The sequence below is a fragment of the Eurosta solidaginis genome, chromosome 3 (assembly GCF_040869045.1).
Source record: "Eurosta solidaginis isolate ZX-2024a chromosome 3, ASM4086904v1, whole genome shotgun sequence".
NCBI lineage: Eukaryota > Metazoa > Arthropoda > Insecta > Diptera > Tephritidae > Eurosta > Eurosta solidaginis.
The window spans coordinates 47,488,386-47,504,867 of NC_090321.1; the positions used below are offsets into that span (position 1 = coordinate 47,488,386).

The 16,482-nt window shown below is 37.9% G+C and overlaps 2 protein-coding genes across 8 annotated transcripts in view; one reads left to right on the plus strand and one right to left on the minus strand.

Annotated features, from left to right (window-relative positions):
* LOC137243645 (organic cation transporter protein) overlaps window positions 1-4,757 on the plus strand; it is a 41,213-nt gene extending 36,456 nt beyond the window's left edge. For all 6 annotated transcript variants that reach the window (XM_067771545.1, XM_067771546.1, XM_067771548.1 and 3 more), the window contains 3 exons: window positions 1,709-1,789; window positions 1,858-1,968; window positions 4,093-4,757. In XM_067771545.1, the coding sequence (XP_067627646.1) occupies window positions 1,709-1,789; window positions 1,858-1,968; window positions 4,093-4,257 (357 nt within the window). In that variant the 3' untranslated portion in view covers window positions 4,258-4,757. The remainder of the gene's footprint in view (window positions 1-1,708; window positions 1,790-1,857; window positions 1,969-4,092) is intronic.
* The window catches only part of LOC137243648 (transmembrane protein 186), a 141,051-nt gene that overhangs the window by 101,374 nt on the left and 23,195 nt on the right, over window positions 1-16,482 (minus strand). Inside the window, exons 1-2 of one of the 2 annotated variants that reach the window (XM_067771554.1) lie at window positions 11,000-11,085; window positions 10,230-10,926 (exon numbers count right to left, since the gene is read on the minus strand). In XM_067771554.1, the coding sequence (XP_067627655.1) occupies window positions 10,255-10,926 (672 nt within the window). In that variant the 5' untranslated portion in view covers window positions 11,000-11,085 and the 3' untranslated portion in view covers window positions 10,230-10,254. Of the gene's footprint in view, window positions 1-10,229; window positions 10,927-10,999; window positions 11,086-16,482 lie in introns of those variants that run through there. The other variant, XM_067771555.1, reaches the window with a different exon arrangement.

Here is a 16,482-nt window from a genome sequence, read left to right on the forward strand (position 1 = left end):
TTTAAGTAAAAGATAAAATAACAAAATAAAAACAATTAAATTGAATCAAAAATAAAATAAAATGATATATAGTAAAATAAAGATAAATTAAAAAATTGAAACAAAAAAAATAGAATAAAAAAAATTAAATAAAATAAAATAAAATAACATAAAATAAAATAAAATAAAACAAAATAAACTAAAAAATTTTGAAAAAATTGATTTGTAAGATCGCGGGTTCGAATCGAGCTCAAGGCCTAACAATAATTATTTTATCATTATTATTGTTATGATAAATTTTTTCTTAATTGAAAAATTATTAAATTAGAATAGAAGAAAGAAAAAAAAATTTGTTTTTTTAGACAACTGCCAAAGCTCGTTGTAAAGATCCATTTCGGGACTCCTTCATCGGCAACGTTTAGGCGCCGCTGCTATAACCATTCAGCCATCACAGCGGTTTTTTGTTTGTCTTCATTAATGATAAAATAATTATTGTTAGGCCTTGAGCTCGATTCGCACCCGCGCTCTTAAAAAAATTATAATGATTTAAAAATTAAAATAAAATATAAAATAAAAAAATTAAAAAATTAAATAAAATAAGATAGAATGAAATAATACTAAATAAAATAAACAAGACAAAAGAATATAAGATAAAAAATTGGAATAAAATTAAAAACATTAATTTGAATTTAAAAATAAAATGAAATGAAGTAGAATGAACTGAAATAAAATGAAATAAACGAAAAATAAAATAAAAAAAATTAAATTTAATTAAAAAATAAAATTAAAAAAATAAGACAATTTAATTTAATTAAAAATAAAATAAAATAATATATAGTTAAATTTAGTTAAATTAAAAAATAATAAAATAAAATAAATTAAAATAACAAAAAATAAAACAAAATAAAATAAAATAAAAAATTTAATTGAATTATAAAATAAAATTAAATTAATATTAAATTGAACAAAGTATAATAAAATAAGCAAAATTAAATGAAATAAAACAATTATATTGAATTAAAAAATAAAATAAAATATAAAAAAAAAATTAAATTAAAAAATTTAAAAATAAAATAAGATAGAACGAAATAATACTAAATAAAATAACCAAAACAAAAGAAAATAAGATAAAAAATTATAATAAAATTAAAAGCATGAAGTTGAATTGAAAAATAAAATAAAATAAAATAATTAAATTGATTAAAAAATTTTAATTAAATAAAATAAACAAAATATAATAAACAAAATAAAAAAACAAAAGTCAAATTGAATTAAGAATAAAATAAATTAAATTAAATAATATAAACTAAAAAACGAAAATGCAATAAAATAAAGCAAACGAAAATGAAATAAAATAAAGCCAAATTAAATAAAATGAAATGAACGCCAATAAAATGAAATGCATTAAAAAAAATTTACTTAAATGAACTTAAATAAAATAAATTTAAATAAAAGCAAATAAAATAAACAAAAATAAACTAAAGGAAATAAAATGAAATGAAAATAAAGGAAAGGAAATAAAAACGAAAGTATAGGAGAATAAAACTAAGGAAGGCATAGCGACGACTGTAATGGTTGAATTTCAACCACTAGGCGAACTGTAATTATTTTAAATAGAGACTGAAAAAAATATTTTAAATTATGTCCAACATTTCAGGCATGCAACACATGTTCTTTTTTCACTTTTCAAAGCAGCTGTAGATTGAATTTATTTTCTTATCACTTTCAGCTAATACGAAGTGGCGGCGTAGGTGTTATGTCTACATTCGCGCGTTTTGGTGCTATGGTTGCACCTTTTGTGCCGCTATTGGTATAAATAAATTAACTTACTACTTAAATTGCATGATTTTTTATATTTTGCTTTTTTTTTTTTTTAAGGGCACATACTATGAAGCTTTGCCTTTGCTACTATTCGGTGCAGCATCGTTATCAGCGGGCCTGTTAGGACTACTGCTACCAGAAACATTTCGCAAAAAATTGCCTGATACGGTGAGTTAATTACATTATAAGTATGTAAGTATACATATATGCACGCGTAAAATGCGTACCTATATGTAGAATATCACGCAAACAGGAACCAAAATTAAAAATCTGATTCAGTATTTAAAATTGAGTGAACCAAAGACCTTTAGAAAAGTATAAGCTCGTTTCTGAGTCTGGACCTTTTTTTTTCAAATTTTGACTGCGTAGTTAGAGGGATGGGCCAAAGGGAAGATCGAAAGAAAGAAAAGGATAAGGAGGCAGAAGGCTAGAGAAAGGAAGATTAAGAAGAAAGCGAAGAAGGGCAACAGCATGAGTAAGAGCAAAAGTAAAACTACAAATATAAAGAAATCGACAGAAGAATATATTATGTAATGACCTAAATTGCTTTGGAACTATATTGATATAAGACGTAATAGGGCAGCGTGGGAGCGTATGCTAATAAACAAACCCGAAAAAAAAATTGGGAAACACTCACGGAACACTAAGGGGTTACACTGAAATCGCTTCATACGCCGATGACTGCACAATAATGGCCACAGGCTCAGGCCCACAGATCGGTGAGCTTTGCAACAGAATAAATGGCTACCTCCCTGATCTCTGCAGTTTTTCCGCCTCGCGAAACCTGGTATTATCACCGACTAAATACTCCGCGACCTTATTTACAACATGGACGTCCCAAGTGTCGACCATTTTGAACATCCACGTCGATGGCACTACGCTACCGACTGTCCTACACCCCAAAATCTTGGGTGTGACGTTTGATCAGGATCTACATTTGGGTGAGCATGCAGCCGCAATTGTACCGAAAATCCAGAGCCGTAATAAAATCCTTAAATCTCTTGCTGGCAGTACTTGGGGAAAAGACAAAGAAACGGTCATTACTACTTACAAAGCAATTGGCCAGCCGATTGCGTGCTACGCGTCCCCTATATGGTCGCCAAGCCTAACAACTACTCACTGGAAGAAGCTACAGGCCTGCCAAAATACTGCTCTCAGCACCGCCACGGGCTGTCTTCTCATGTCCCCAGAACACCATCTACATAATGAGGCGAGAATACTCCCCATCAAGTAGAGAAATGAGATGCTAACCAAACAGTTCCTGTTGAATACCCAGAAAACTGGGCATCCCAACAGGCATCACATTGATGACCCAACACCACCCAGGGGCTTAAGGAGTCATCTCCGTAAGTATTATGAGGAAATACGTAACCTGAGAACTCAGCCGTATGAAGCCAAAAAACACGAGCAGGTCCTCAGTGAACTCCACAAACAGGTGTCGGACCTTTATGCCAGGAATTGCCCGGTGAATCCAGTACTAAAAGAACATTACCCAAAACTTGCGGAGGGGAACGCACACTCCCCAGGGAAACGCGAGTCACTCTAGCTCAACTTCGATCTGGATACTGTAACAGGCTAAACCCCTACCTATACAGAATCAACCCCGACATACCAAATGTATGCCCTGCTTGCAATGACACCAACCATCTCTTTAATTGTAATGTGGAACCAACGCCTCTAACACCCCTCTCGTTATGGTTCACTCCTGTCGCAACAGAAAGTTTCCTTGGACTCCCGTTAGAGGATATTGATTACAATTTGTGATCGGTCGCACCTATTGGATGGGGCGAAGCACTGCTACAACAACAACAACTGAAATGACAGCCCTTGGTCGGTAAAAATCCCGAGTCGCTTCGGTACATAGAACTGACTGCCATGGGATATACACAAAAGGGCGTTGGACCTCTGTCAGGGATTGCGCGTTCTTAAAGTCAAATACCCTGAACTAGCAGTAGAGGGAAGTAACCTCTCTAGGGAGACGCGCGTCATTCTAGCTCAGCCACACACCACATAAAACCTTCTAGGCCATCCCGGCCTCCCACCCCCTACATCCATGAGGAAGTTGGGTGCGCCAGAGCTTCGGCTGTTAAACACTATTAACCACGGGTAGGTGACGTTGACAATTGGGTTGGAGAAGCTATAAATTGCACTACACAACCCCTTGAAAAAGCAGGTATTTTACGACAGGCATACCTGCCGCGGTTATATTATAAGCCCCCTAACCAGCTGGCGATTCATTTTAATTTATAAGATAACTAACATTTGTTTTTCTTGCACGCATTGCCGACGCAGGTTACAGAAGCAAAACAACTGCACAAAAAAGACAAGAAACCATCCAGCACAATTGCATTTGATACAAAACCAGATACCGGTATGAATGTGATAAATGGCGATAGTGGGCTTAGCGGCTACGAATTGCAACACAACACCATACCAACGCGGCATACCGTTACATAGATATAAATATTTATAGATTTATTTTAAGTATTTTAATATTTATGATAAAGATAAGATTTATTTTGTTAAAAAAAGAAAAAAATTGCTTATATACAACAACAGTTGTATGTAAATATTTAGTTATGTTTTAGAGATGGGAAAGGGGTAAATACCCATATGGTAAATACCCGGTAAATTGGTTATATATGGTAAAAATGGGTAAATACTAGAGCTGGGACTATCCGCATATTCGAATATCCGGATATACATAGAGATATCCGTTGACACGGGATAAAATCCTGACGGCATGGATATCCGGTTAATATTCGTTTGTGAAGCTATCCGGATTTATGGCGATCCGGTTAATAGCCGTATTTTTGGATATTATTTCTTTATTTCAGTCTATGGCATTTAAAGCCCTTACAGACTAGATAACAATGTTAAATTAAAATTAGATAATTATTTAATAGTATAGTACATAAGTTGAGTATAGACACAATAAAACTTACATGCTATGAAGAGATTGACCAGCACATTTATCTGTTTAAAAAGATATCAGTAAGTATTGTTTTAAAAGTAAACTTAGAAAGAGAATCAATAGCCGAAGAATCAGAGATGCGATTAAAGTCGGTCATAGCTCTAAGCAAAGGTGCGTTTGAGGCATAGAGGGTTCGGACACAATCCGTATAGAAAATAGGTATATTACGAAGAGGCCTTATAGGGATATGGAATCGGAGACTCCCGAGGAGACAAGGCGCATCAACTACACCATTAATGATGTCATAAACAAACGTGAGCGATAGGACAGTTCTTCTGCATTCCAGGGACTCTAATTTGATAAGTGAGCACCTGGATTTATAAGATGGAATCGGTTCAGAAAAGTTCATCGAGCGCAGCGCGAACCGAACAAACGCTTTCTGCACACGTTCAAGCCTAACAATATGGCATTCATGATTCGGCCTCCAAATAAAACAAGCGTATTCCAGCTTCGAACGAACTAGTGCAGTGAACAATATCTTGAGGGTGTAGGGATCCGTGAAGTCCGTGCAGGAACGCCTATTAAAAGCCAGAAGTGAATACGCCTTAGTAATAGTAGAGTTTATATGAGTCGTGAAAGAAAATTTCGAATCGTAGACAACACCCAAGTCCTTTATCTCGTTAAGAGTTGAGAGGTGGGTACCATCGAGAGAGTAGGAAGTGGGAATGAGGCCACGTGATTTAGAAAAGCTTACAAGAAAGCATTTGCTAACATTTAGTGGCAAGTTATTGGCACAACACCAAACAGCAACGTTATCTAAATCAGATTGCAATTTAATCAAGTCGTCTGAGTTGGTTGTTGGTTGGTTGTTGCTTGGAAATAATTCCTTGGTTTGTGTTTGCGATTGCGTTTGCTTATATGCGTATGCGTTCGATTCTTTGCGATGGTATTAAAAATCTTTAGGTCATCAGCGTATAATAGAAAATTAGAGTGCTGGAAGCAGGTGGAAATATCGTTTATAAAAATTACAAAAAGTAATGGGCCAAGTATGCTACCTTGAGGCACCCCGGAGGTGGCTGTGAATGTGTTTGAAGAGTTATTGTCTATAACCACAACACAGCTACGCTGGTGGAGGTATGATTTAATCCATGATAAAAACATCGAGTGTAAGCCCACGCGAGTCAATTTAGAAATCAGGATAGAATGACTAACTTTATCAAATGCTTTTGAGAAGTCGATGTACACAGTATCGACTTGACAACGGTCATTAAAAGCAGATATGCAAAAATCAGAGAAGATAGATAGGTTAGTTACAGTGGATCTACCGGCCATAAAACCATGCTGATTTTCAGTGATTAGAGGTTTAAGAGCAAAGTACATTTTTTGTTTCACAATGTACTCGAATAATTTTGAAACCGATGATAATTTTGCAATATCCAGTGAAAGCAACAAATTTATGTGCCATATATATTTATTTAACTTTAATAACAATAAATTCGTGGCTCATTTAAATCAATTAACAGCGTTCACAATATAAACAAATGGCACTGTTCTTATTTTCACTTGTTTGTAAAATTGTAGCTTTTTAATTTTTGACGTTAATTTAATAATCCACAAACAAATTTTGTGAACAATTTTTCGATGTTTGTTTCGTTCAATTCTGATATGCACATATTTGACTTATATATTCCAGTATCCGGACATACGGATATCGGGATTTCCGGTGACGTATCTGGATAGCCGAACATTTATGAATCGGGATATCCGGATAGCCGGATTTTTTTCTTAGCTATCCGGTTATTCGAATATCCGGTGTATCCGGATAGTTGAAAAATCCGGATGCAGTTCACAGCCCTAGTATTTACCCATAAAAATGGTAAATACCCGATACAATCCTAACTCTAGTTATGTTTGTAGGCTGAGAAGATTTGTATGCTTCGTTAATTTTCACTTCGTTATTTTTAATAACTACCTTGAAATGCAAAATATAGATTTTTACATTTAGAAATAAAATTAATAAGGCGCAAATGTTATAGAAAATATATAAGCAATATCAGGGCTCACTCACAGAACCTTCCAACTCAGAGTTAATTTTTTAAATTTGTCAAAGTCTTAGACTTTAACACTTCATGAGACGCTAGCTCTTATTTAAGAAAATAGCTTATAATTCGAAACTCTATAAATTTAATACTGGCATAGCTTTAACTATGTGTTTTATTACTTACAGTTGTTGTTCTGACGGCCACCGTGGTGTGATGGTAGCGTGCTCCGCATACAACACCGTAAGCCCTGGGTTCACACCGCGGGCAAAGCCACTTCAAAATTTTAGAAATAAGATTTTTCAATTAGAAGAAAATTTTTCTAAGTGGGGTCGCCCCGCGGCAGTGTTTGGCAAGCGCTCCAAGTGTATTTCTGCCATGAAAAGCTCTCAGTGAAAACTCATCTGCCTTGCAGATGCCGTTCGGAGACGGCATAAACCATTTAGGTCCCGTCCGGCCAATTTGTAGGCAAAATCAGGAGGAGCACGACGCAAATTGGAAGAGAAGCTCGGCCTAAAATCTCTTCGGAGGTTATCGCGAATTACATTTTTATAGTTGTTATTGTTATTGTAAAAGTACTTCGCCCTGCTTAGCTGAAATCATAGAAATGAAAAAATGAGGTATTTATTATATTAAACTGGAATAAAATCGCTTTGTCCGCCAAAACCCAAGTGATTACAGTAGAAAGAATTGGTTTGTAGTGGAAATGTCTGACTGTTACCAAATCGTTTATAATCATAACTTGGCGGCATATTCCTTCGAGGAGATAAGGTCCTAAATACCACGGTATATAGAGAGAAATTCGTGGAGGCTCAACTTCGATCTATGTACTGTAACAGGTTAAACTCTTGTCATTACAGAATCAACCCCGACATACAAAATGTATGTCCCGCTGACAAGTTGTCTCCACATGACACCAATCATATCTTCAATTGTACTGTGGAACCACCCCTCTCACTATGATCCACCCTGTTGGAACTGCAAGCTTCCTTAGACTCTCGTTAGAGGATATTTATGACAATTTGTGATGTTGTTGTTGTTGTAGCGATAAGGTTACTCACCGAAGGCTTTGGGGAGTGTTATCGATGTGATGGTCCCTTGTCAGATACAGATCCGGCACGCTCCGGCAACACAGCACCATTAAGGTACTAGCCCGACCATCTCGGGCATGATTTGCATGGCCACATTAAACCTTCAGGCCATCCCTCCCTCCCCACCCCCAAGTTCCATGAGGGCATGGGGTCGCCAGAGCCTCGGCTGTTAAAGAAACAGGATTCGCCACGGATAGGTGAGGTTGACAATTGGGTTTGTAGAAGCTATATATTGCGCTGGCAACCTGAAAAGGTTGCACTACACAACCCCTTAAATCTGGTATTTAGTCGCCTCTTACGACAGGCATACCTACCGCGGGTATATTCTAACCCCCTGACCCGCTGGGGGACAATTTGTGATCGGTCACGCCTATTGGATGGGGCGATGCCCTGCTACAACAACAACAACAACAACAACTACACCAACAACAGGAGGCCTGCATTTAAGGAACGTAAAATCAAATCCCAGAAGAATTAAACAAGTGGTGCCGCAGAGTGGTGTCGCATCCTCACTCTTGTTTAACTTTTACTTATCGAAGCTCTCTTTCCCACCAGAAGGAGTTACTATTGTGTCATATGCCGAACTCTGCCATCGATGAGCTATGCTATAAAATCAACGACTATCTCCCTAGTGCCCATTGAATGGGGCGAAGCAGTGTTAACACTACAACAACAACTATCTTCCTAGTGTTTTCAGTTTTTTCTCCTCGCGAAATCTGACACTGTCATCGACCAAATCCTCGGCGACCTTATTTACAAAGTGGACATAACAAATGTCGACCATATTGGACATCCATGTGCAACGTTCGATAAGGATCTACATTTTGGCGAGAATGCAGTCGCTATTGTACCTACAGTCCAGAGCCGTAACAAAATCCTCAAGTCTCTTGCCGGCAGCACTTAGGGCAAAGATTTCTTACGCTCTTAATTATTTATAGAGAAAGTAGCCGGCACATGTATGCTACGTGTCCCAATATGGTCGCCGAGCCTGCAGGAAATACCCCGGAGGAAACTGCAGGCCGGACAAAAGACCGTGCTCAGTACTGCTACGGTATGTTTTCTTATGTCTCCTGAACATAATCTACAGGGAGAGGCGAGAATATTCCCCATAAAGTAGACATGAAATGCTGAACAAACATTTACTGCTGAATACCCAGAAACCTAGGCATCCCAACCAAAATCTGATTGTAGAGGTCCTGACTCCCAGGAACTTAAGAAGTTGTTGTTGTTGTTGTAGCGATTAGGTTACTCCCCGAAGGCTTTGGGGAGTGCCATCGATGTGATGGTCCTTTGTCGGATACAGATCCGATACGCTCCGGTAACACAGCACCATTAAGGTGCTGGCCCGACCATCTCGGGAACGATTTATATGGCCACATTGAACCTTCAGGCCATCCCTCCCTCCCCACCCCAAGTTCCATGAGGAGCTTGGGGTCGCCAGAGTCTCGTCTGTTAGTGAAACGGGATTCGCCGCTCGAAGGTGAGGTTGACAATTGGGTTGGAGAAGCTATATGTTGCGCTACACAACCCCTTGAATCCCGAACTTAAGAAGTTATCTCCGTAAGCACTATGAAGAAATCTGGTACTTAAGAATTCAGCCCTATGAAGAAAAGGAGCATGAAAAAAAAAGAAGAAAAGGAGCATGAAAAAGCCCTCAGAGACATCCGAAAAAAGCAGTCGGAATACTATTTCAGGGTTGATGACAATTTGTGATCGGTCGCGGCTGTAAGGCGGGGCGAAGCACTGCTACAACAACAACAACTATTTCAGGTATCGCCGGTCAACTCCGTTCTTGAAGACAAATACCCGGCGGTCGCAATTGGGGAAATTAATCGCCCCAGGAAGACGGACGGCGCTCTAGCTCAACTTCGGCTTGGATACTGTATTAGTTTTAACTCTTACTTATCTAGAATCAATCCCGACACACCCAATATATATCCCGCTTCTAACGTTTTCCCACATGACACCAACCATCTTTTCAATTGCAATGTGGAACCAACGCCTCTAACACCCTTATCTCTCTGGTCCAACCCGGTTTAAACTGAAAGTTTCCTCGGACTACCGCTGGAGGACATTGAACACAATTTGTGAGCGCTCCCACCTATTGGATGAGGCGAACCACTGCTACAACAACAACTACTACTTCAACAACAACTAGAAAAAGATAGCTGAAGTCCTTGGTTTGGGACGCTTTTTTTATAAAAGCCGATATCTTTCGCTACGGGCATTGTCAATAATCGTTACTGATAAAGGTTGTAAAGTCTGTGATAGATAAATCATTACAGAATGCTAAGCTGTCTTTTTTGTATCATAGTGTAATATATTTAAATAAATTTCTTATGCTATAAATTCGACATCTACATATATTAATATGCATGTACGTACTTGTTTATGTCACTTTACTCTCAACTCATTCGCCAAATATACCCGCAAAAGTCTCAGGTTCCTCAATAATCCCATAATTAAGTATTAACTTAAACTCTTGCTTTTTGTCACTATACAAAGGTATATTTTGATATACATTAAATGCAGCCGGCCCCTCTTTTCCCCAATCAATATCCAAGTCATTTAAAGCAGCAATGACATGGCAACGTTTACCCCAATAATCAACATAAGCCAGCTTTACTTTATCACAATCTTCATTGACATAAATGAATCCAACAATATTGCGCGCAATAATACCGCAAAGTGCCAACGTTATCAGCCCAGTGCCACCAATAGCAGCTATAACCACAACTGCACCGCTTGACACAAAATCAGCCTGTGATAATGCAAAGCTTATTGGTACCGCTAAAGCTGTTAAAGAACCTTGATAGATTTTCAGTCGCTGAAAACCGGCAACTAGTCGTATCAATGGCAGGCGATAGATGGTTATCCAGTTTGTAGTATTACTTTGTGTAGTTGCTGCGGTAGCTGCTGCCGCGTAATTTGCAGCGTCGATTATTTTTGTTGATTGCGCAAGCAATGATGTAGGAACGGTGGTGCTGCATTTGGAATAGGCTGAACGCAAGTGGATACGTTTTGGTAGATGATGGAGTAAATTGATACTTTTTGGAGCACACAGTAAAGAGCGGAGACTCATCTACAAACATAAATGGAAAACGATTAATAATTTATATGTTTTCACTTTTTTTAAATGGGATTATTAATTTTACCTCAGTTTAAAGATGGACTAAATTTCGTTAATATTCTACGCGCCGGACGCAGCTGATTAGATTCGAATATAGATAGAGCCAGCTGTTCTCGGCAGAGTTGATTGTTTAACCACCGAAACACATTGAATGTTGCTTCGTGTTGTCGCAAAATTTAAGCTGGAGACATTGGTGCTTTATCGGTAACCGTATCGGTAACCTTTTAACAGGTGATTCGTCCAACCTTATGAGAATCAATGCAATCGATTATTGGTGCCGCTAAAGTCGTAACCGTATCGTAGCCAACCAATTGGGTTTTGGTTTACCGTCGTAACGATAAACAGCTGATTACGTTAGGGATACGGATACAGCGATACGACATACGGCACCAATGACTCCAGCTTAATTCCGCTGTTTGAAAAGCGTAAAGGGGCAATTAATGGTGACTTATAACCATATAACCATAGCCAGATAAAACAACTGATCGAACCTACCTTATGGAAATCAATGTAATCGATTAATTGTGCCATATCAAAACGCTAACGCCATAACCATACCATAGTCAACCAATTGGTTTTTGGTTTCTCGCCATATCCATAACCTAAAAATATTTGAGTTGGTGAATTTAATAACTTTTTACAGATTTTATTCATTGTTTTGGATACGTTATGACTAAGAAACTTATTTCTTGTGGAATATATTTGCAATTTTTTTCGTTTTGTTCATTTTTATAAAATTTTCACTATTAATCAATCACATTGGGGATAGTCATGGATATGGGTATGGTTACGACTATGGAGTTAGGGTTAAGGAAGTTTAATTAGCCCTTAAACTGGCGCGTGATAGAATTGTGGCGTTTTGGTAAATAAAAAGTCGCAATTGATGCCATCATTGAGTATCCCCTTTCTCGATAGCCATTTCGAAAACACCTATCACAGAACAAATACCATTGTGGGTAAAACAAGTGTGATATCTTATCCGTCAACTGCTTGACAGGCTCCTTTAGCGTTTTGGCAGCGTTTTGATAGGATGTTCAATATGGCGGTGCATATGACCGGCTGTCTTCAGCGCGTGATAGAAGGAAATACAGAATGAGACCACGACAGTCAATACAAAATCAGGTAATCGCTTCTATTTGTAATTTTGACGTCTATGCAGAAGTTATAACACTTGTCTTATCCACAATGACAAATATTATCTCATAATATAAATAAATAAATGTAAGGCGCGATAACCTCCGAAGAGATCTAAGGCCGAGCTTCTCTTCCAATTTGCGTCGTGCTCCTCTTGATTTTTCCCTACAAATTGGCCGGACGGGACCTACATGTTTATGCCGACTCCGAACGGCATCTGCAAGGCAGATGAGTTTTCACTGAGAGCTTTTCATGGCAGAAATACAATCGGAGCGCTTGCCAGACACTGCCGAGGGGCGACCCCGCTTAGAAAAATTTTCTTCTAATTGAAAAATCTTATTTCTAAAATTTTGATGTTGCTTTGCCCGGGAGTTGAACCCAGGGCATACGGTGTGATAGGCGGAGCACGCTACCATCACACCACGGTGGCCGCCATATATATATCTCAAGTTTTTTGCATTTACTTCTGCCCATAATGCATTCAATTTATAAAGAGCGGTACGCAGAACACAAGTAATTGCTTAAGAAAAATTTAGCCTTTTTTCTTGCGTGAAAAATAGTAGTATGGAAGTAATTTTGACGTTTAAAAATCCACTGTGAATAGTGAAACAAGCAAGAAACAGAGCACATAAACAAATGTAAAGAATGTCACTTCCCTTATAAGTGCCCGTTTCTCCTCTGCCGTGAAATTCACTATGCGCTTTTTGCGTTTTGGTGCTGCAGCTATTGTTATTTACATTCTGAAATAAAATAATAATTATTTATTGCATCCACCGCTGTATAGATAAATTGGTTAGCGCAGCGTGCCTAAAGCGTACTGATGATGAAGGCTTAGCACCCTTCGAAATGGATCTATCTGCGCAGCTATGGCAGGTTGTCTGAAAAATTTTCTACTTACTATTCCAAAAACAAAATACAATTTTTCAAATTTAGAAAAATTAAAAAAATAACAATAATTATCATTAGAAAAAAAATTATTGTTCTGGCCTTGAGCTCGAATCGAACCCTGAATCATTTATCAATAGGCCGATTAAAACAAAGACAATTATTGCAGAAAAATTAAAAATCATGTACTTACCTAATTTTTCCAGCTTGTTTACCTTTTTTTCTTCAAGAAATATATCGCACTTGACATATTTCTTGCGGAAACCGGTGTTGCCGTATGCAAATTTTATGGAAAAATAGTAGTAAAGTAGCGTACTAAATTTCTTGTAAACTGCGTACTGCCTCAAGAAAATTTACCACAAGGAATTTTCTTGAGCATTTCTTTGGCGTTTTTTACATGGAATTTTTACGTTCTGCGTACCGTTCTTAATGACGAATTTTGCACCCAGCGGTCCTCGTTTTCATATATGTATGTTATAGCTCACGTTCGCCGTCCGACAACACGCTTACGGTTTTATTGTACTTCCACAGTCATGTCGGATTTTCGAATATCGAAAGTAATTGGATATAACAGTATTGAGCGGGAAATCGGTAAATTTAATTTTTTAAAAGTGGATTATCGATATTTTCAAAAGGGTTGGACCATAAAAAGATATACAATCCCCCCAACGGGTTAGAGGGCTTAAAATAAACCTGCAGCAGGTATCTTGTTGTAAGAAGCGCCTCAAATACCCAAATGATAAAAGGGATTGCCAGCGCAATTTATAGCTTCTCCAAAACCTTCAGGGAGTGTCTTTATCGCTATAACAACAACCACCATGAAAAGATGCGTTGGTTTCAAAACACAGTTAGAAATATACTGCTATATATCGCATGCAGACCATATTTGACATATCGGGGTTGAGATGTGAAAGAGTTGATACAAAGCGCAGGTCCAAATTGAGCCAATGTGACACGAGGCTCCATAGAAAGTCTGCTTAGCTCTTCTACATGTACTGAGTTTTTTTTTTTCTCTAAAAACGAGGTTATTGGGCGAATGGCGTTGTGGGCCTTCTCCATATTATTGTGTATGGAGTTGCCGTCTTACTTTCCTAAAAGGCGGAACTGTGCCAAACCATTGTATGCTGGGATATCTAAGTTTGTGACAAACCAGCAATAATAAGCATTTTCGTCTCCCTATGCAGATAGTTTTCGGTCGCAGTAAGAAGTCCAGTGGCAGTTCTAAGTGCGGTGTTCTGGTATTGCAGCAAACTCCTCCAGCAGGTGTCGCATAAGTAAAGTGCATATAATAGCGACGCGTAAGCATCTGCTGGACAATTTCTTTGCATGTCATGAGCGACGTTTCTTCACCTTTCCCACGTATACTGTCAGCGCCCTATCGTAACCTACAGCCTAAGGACGCGACCTTTAGCCACGCGTGTTTCGAAGGACTAACGCAAGAAGATCTGAAAGAGAATTCAAGAATGGACTCGGAAAAAGCAGTGTGAGGTACTTTTACTACAACAGCAACTCCTGCACCTTTAAGAGCTGGTTGATGTTCTATGGGATTTGAGTTTAAACTAGGAGAGTGAGAAGTAATCCTGTTTCACCAATTTTGCCCAGAGGCGACAGTTTTGATGTGATAATTAACTGACTAAACAGGGTTATGCTGAAATAGCAGCATTTGATAGCGTAAAACCTAAGTTATTCAAAAACGCTATAAGTAATTCGAGAGACACACCTTAACATACCCAGCGTCTATCCTGCATAAAAAGAATATTGAAGAGAACACAAAGTCCATGTGTTGTTGTTGTTTTAGCAGTATAGGCACTGATCCAAACTTTCGAAGTGTGCTACCAATAGAACAATACTTGGCGGTACACCCGGTTACTAGCCCCTCAAAGGAACTAGCACGACTTTCAACCAAACAATTATTACAATAACCATAACGGTAGCTGGAACTGAACAGTAACAGTCAGCGTAACCGTTCGCTGTAGCTGTATTAATTACAATTCTAGGGGGAAACTGTAACCGTTATGGTTATGGTTTCAGTCAATCTTATGGCAAAGTTATCCGATAAGGGGACTACTCCTCTCACTCTTTCGGTGACTGTTTAGTTTAGAGCTATGGCTAACCAAACTGTATTGAGCTGTTCACAAATCGGCCTTACGATTACACCTTTTCCAAATTTATTTGAGAACTAAGCAAGTTTATTTAAAAAATGGAGAAACAGGCAAGTAAATTTGAGAATGACCATGAGTTAAGACCATCTCACCTTGCTTGTTTGACAAACAGGCCACGATGGCCACGACATGGAGTGTGAGATGGAATGATCATTATACACGTCGTCGACACTCTGCTTCATATTTTCAATCCTCAAAGAGTTCTAGGGCAAGCTATTATAGCCTAGCGTACATGGCTACGAAACAGCAATGATAATATCTAACCGACAACTCAATGAGAAAGAGCTACCTTCCACCCAAACCAGGAGGCACGTCAATAAGCTGGATACTTAAATCAACCGTTTTATTCGACTGCGTACTAACGGTAAATTTAATTGGTTTCTCAATTTTTGTGCATTGAATGCCCTTAGTTTGGCCCAATAAACACTTTTCACAAAGAAAGAACATGAGTTTTTCTAAGGGGTAGATCCTGTAATTCCCAAATTATATGCTACAAGATGTAAAAAACCGAGCACGAAAAAAAACTCATGTAAAATCTCTCATTCCTGGAGCTATTGTTTTATGATATTAATCACAACAGCAACAATAGACCCATGAAGTTGGCAAGTAGCCAGAAGGATTGCTATGTTTTCTACCGACACTCGTTTATTCTTAACGGAGAGAACTGAAGAAGGAGTAGTGTAACAACATTATGCTTATCAACACCTAAAAAAGCTTGGATTATACTTAGACAATAAACTCTATTGGAAAAGAAAATATATTGTGGCAAATGTTGACATCACTAGGTTAGTTATTAATCACGCAACAACAAAAACATGAAGCAGCCACTCTTATGTACAAGGCAACGAAGAGATACCTCACACACAGATGTATTCATCAGCCGAAGTTGTTACTCACACATACATACGCATATATGTAGCTCAATTAGCAAGCAGGAGATACAGTAGTTCTAGAAGGCGAAACGTGTAGACCTTAGTAGAAAAATGCGGACGCGGCAACACAGAGTATAAAAGCAGCGAAAGCTGAGGAATGATGATTCAATTTTGATTTAAGCACGCTATTGATTGTGAAGTTTAATTGTGAAGTACTACTCCCAAAGTAATCTGAATAAAGATCAGTTTGAAATGCTAAATATTGGAGTGATTTATTCTACAGTTTAGCGATTCGAACGTTAGCAGAAGGTTTCAAATAAGCAGAAATATCCTAAAATGAATTCATGGCGTGATATACCTCGGAAAAGATTTAGGCCGATCTTGTCTTACAATTTGCGTCAAGCTACTTTCTCATTTTTCTTACAAATTAGCAGACCGACTCCGCACGCCATGTG